The sequence below is a fragment of the Acanthaster planci genome, linkage group LG10, assembly GCF_054643075.1.
Source record: "Acanthaster planci isolate LZ-2023a linkage group LG10, COTS_SCS, whole genome shotgun sequence".
Taxonomy (NCBI): Eukaryota; Metazoa; Echinodermata; class Asteroidea; order Valvatida; family Acanthasteridae; genus Acanthaster; species Acanthaster planci.
The window spans coordinates 2,915,862-2,919,093 of record NC_141786.1 but is presented as its reverse complement, the minus strand read 5'-3'; the positions used below and the strand labels follow the sequence as shown (position 1 = coordinate 2,919,093).

Below are 3,232 nucleotides of genomic sequence, written 5' to 3'. Positions count from 1 at the left end.
GCCTTTTTAAAGAGCATATTTGGTGTTCACATTTTGAGCACTGTTTAATTTACATCGCAGCAACAGTGCCTTCACTTGGCCTGGACAAACCTCAATGGGGAGTCCGGTTTTAGGGGGAGTAAGGTTGGTGTAGTGGCTCTCCTCGCCTTCCACATCTGCGACCTGGGTTCGAATCCCACCGAGGTCAGCATCCGGATAGGGTTTTCAGTCCCTGCCTGATTGCGTGGGTTCCCCTGGAGGTTTTCCTCCCACCTCTAAAAGTGGACATTTCTTCATTGTTTTTCTTATCACGTTATCCTTTAATTGGGGCTAAGTGCACTGTTGGATGAACAGACATAAACGAATAATCTTTAAAAAGCGCACATTTGAAATATTTCCCCTGCATGAAATTATAAAAGCAGCGCCCACTTTATTAACATTTGCTCTGAAGTTGAAAAATCTAATACTTTCTGAATATGTAGAGGGGACTCTTTTCACTTAGTTGTTTTGCTTACCTGCTTGTATATAGGAGTTGTCCCCCTGCTTTTAACATTGAATTTCTTGTTAGCTTGCCCTGAATTTGCTAGGAGTGGTTCCCCCCCTTTCCAAAATAATCCCCAGAGTAAATATCCTGTCATGCCCTATTGCACAAGACCTGATGCATGTGAGCTCCTTAGATATAGTCAGATGCGGACCGGCAGCAAGAGAGACCACAGCATCCACTTTAACAGCTCTTTTTTTGTACTAAGCAACTTCTGCCTTCAGCTTTGGTCTGCTGTGAACTTGGTGAGTTGAATTTGTAGATTATAAATCCTAGGACTTTCTTACATTGTATCTTGATTGTACTATTTTTGATGTTTTCGAACCAATGGAGTATTGAGCTGAAAACTTCGATGGAACTCTTGGTTTTGTGAAGTTTTGAGTGCATAGGACTTTTGGAACTCAGGAATACACTCTTTTACTTTGTTTTTAGCCAGAACAATTGATTGCTTGTTACAAGACTAGACTGCTTCTTGTACTTTTGCAGGTTTCTTGCGTGATTGCTTTAATTTTGCGACTATTTACTAGTGCTGTGTTGGTTAATAATTTAAGTCGGTATTGGTTAATAACTTAAGTCCGTGTCCGTTAATAATTTAAGTCCGTGTTGGTTAATAATTTAAGTCGGTATTGGTTAATAATTTAAGTCCGTGTTGGTTAATAATTTAAGTCCGTGTTGGTTGATAATTTAACTCTGTGTTGGTACTGGTTGACATTTGTCTTGGTTTAAGCAGTATTGTTGGTTTAAGTTAATTGGTTATGAGTTGAGTATATTTCCTGGTCGATACATTTAAGAAACACAGCTAAAATCACTGGTTCTAATTCAGAGGTTTGTTTTGGATTTTTTTTACTCTGTTCACATTGAAATAAATGGTTTTTTTTTCTTTTCTTGTCGAAATCAAATTTGATCTTCCTTTGTCATTTCTTTTTGAGAATATCCTGCGACTCTTCCTTTTGATCCCTGGTTCATGTTGGTTTTCGCGAGTTCCCCCATTGTGTGTCTTTTTTCCAGGTTACATTTTTTTTTAAAATTTTGGTGGAGAATCCGGGTAGGAATTACTGTCTTTTGTAGGACTTAGCTTGATATTCTCAAGGTGGTCGTAATTGGTCTTAGTTATTCGGTCATTAACCAACACAGCTCTGGTGATAGAAGCACTGTTTTGGCATGATGGCGGTGCCAAGTTCACCCATGTTCTCGCCTACACACTTTGGCAATCTTCACGGGTTGACACCACAACCACTGCAGCCAGCTACAGGAGTCATGGGGACGCCGCCGTGTCCCCCAGACATGCTGGCACCACCAACTCCAAAGCAGTTACCTGAGATCCATGAATTCGACCCCATCCCGAACCAAGCCACCAGCATCCCAGCCGTTCCTTCCGTCAATCCGAGGACCATCACTACCCACCAGCTGAAGGGGGTGTCAACCTTCTCTGGCAGAGACAAAAATATCAGAGTGGAGGACTGGGTTCGGGATATGACATATCTGCTTGGAGCCAAGGGTCTGGCCACAGATGGCGTCAAGTTTCAGGAGATTTTGCGCCACACAAGCGGACGAGCTCGTGACGTCATCCTAAACCTGGAGGGCAGGTCACTAGCAGGAGTGACGGCAGAGGAGGCCTTCCAGGAACTGCTGGAAGAGTTTGGGGAAGACGGCTTTGTCACGTCGCCTATGACGCGGTTTTATTCAAGAGAACAGAAGGCAGGCGAGACGGCCAGTGAGTTTGCCGTGGCGCTAGAGACTCTCCTGCGAAGGATTGAGGAGCGCGGCCGACAGCAGGGTCGCCGCAGCCTGTTTGGGGACAGCAGAGACGTCCTCTTAACCACTCAATTCATGGCCGGTCTGCGGGATGGTAGGACGAAGCAGAGACTTGCCCCGATGCAGCCAAGGAGAATGAGCTATAGAGACCTCAGAGCTGAGCTGCGTGTTATAGCAGAGGAGCAACACCACAGCGACGAACAGACGAGACGAAGGATGAGGGGTGACGATGACCATCACTTCTATACCATGAGTGAGGTGGCCACCAAAGACCCTATAAAACCAACCACGGCGGCCAGCAGCCCTGCGCAACAAGGACCGAAGAGCAAGTCTTTGTCAGAATCGACAAGGAAGATGCAAGGTGGGACTGATCTGCAAGATCTTATCACCAAACAACTGGAGGAGATGCAGGCTATGCGCCTAGAGCAGAGGGAGACCCTTCAACAAGTGCAGAAGGATCAAAGCCTGCTGAACCATCGTCTGACACAGCTGGAAGAGGCTGTCTTTGCACCTCAAGTGCACCAGCGGTACCACCAGTCTGGCCAGCCGCAGCAGCGACCCCAATTCTCAGGCTGCTACACGTGTGGAAGCAAGCAGCACCTGGCAAGGAGCTGTCCAGAGAATCAGCGCCAAGCACACCAGCAAGCTCCCCAGATGAAGTCGTTCATTCCTCGACAGGCAGCCTCAACACCAGTTCACAACAGTGGGTCGTTAAACGGGAACAACCCACGGATGTAGGGCTATCCGCGGGTTCTGAGTTCAAACGCCCCTCCCCAACTCTCTCTACAAATGACAATGAATCCGCACAGTTACCATTGGCTGGACCAGTTAACCGAGTTGAAGTCAAGGTTTCTGGAGTCAACTGTACAGCACTGCTGGACACTGGGTCCCAGGTGACCACAATTACCTGTGAATTTGTCAAGCAGCATCCGGTACTTAGCAGCCAGAGGCCACGAC

General features: G+C 46.7%; 1 protein-coding gene across 1 annotated transcript; it reads left to right on the top strand.

The window, feature by feature from the left end:
• The first annotated feature begins 490 nt into the window (after positions 1–490).
• LOC147797587 (uncharacterized) lies at positions 491–3,013 on the top strand. The gene is made up of 2 exons (XM_087142456.1): positions 491–765; positions 1,007–3,013. Exon 2 carries the CDS (start codon positions 1,682–1,684, stop codon positions 3,011–3,013), a length of 1,332 nt encoding a protein of 443 aa, XP_086998582.1. The 5' UTR covers positions 491–765; positions 1,007–1,681.
• The last annotated feature ends 219 nt before the right edge of the window (positions 3,014–3,232 follow it).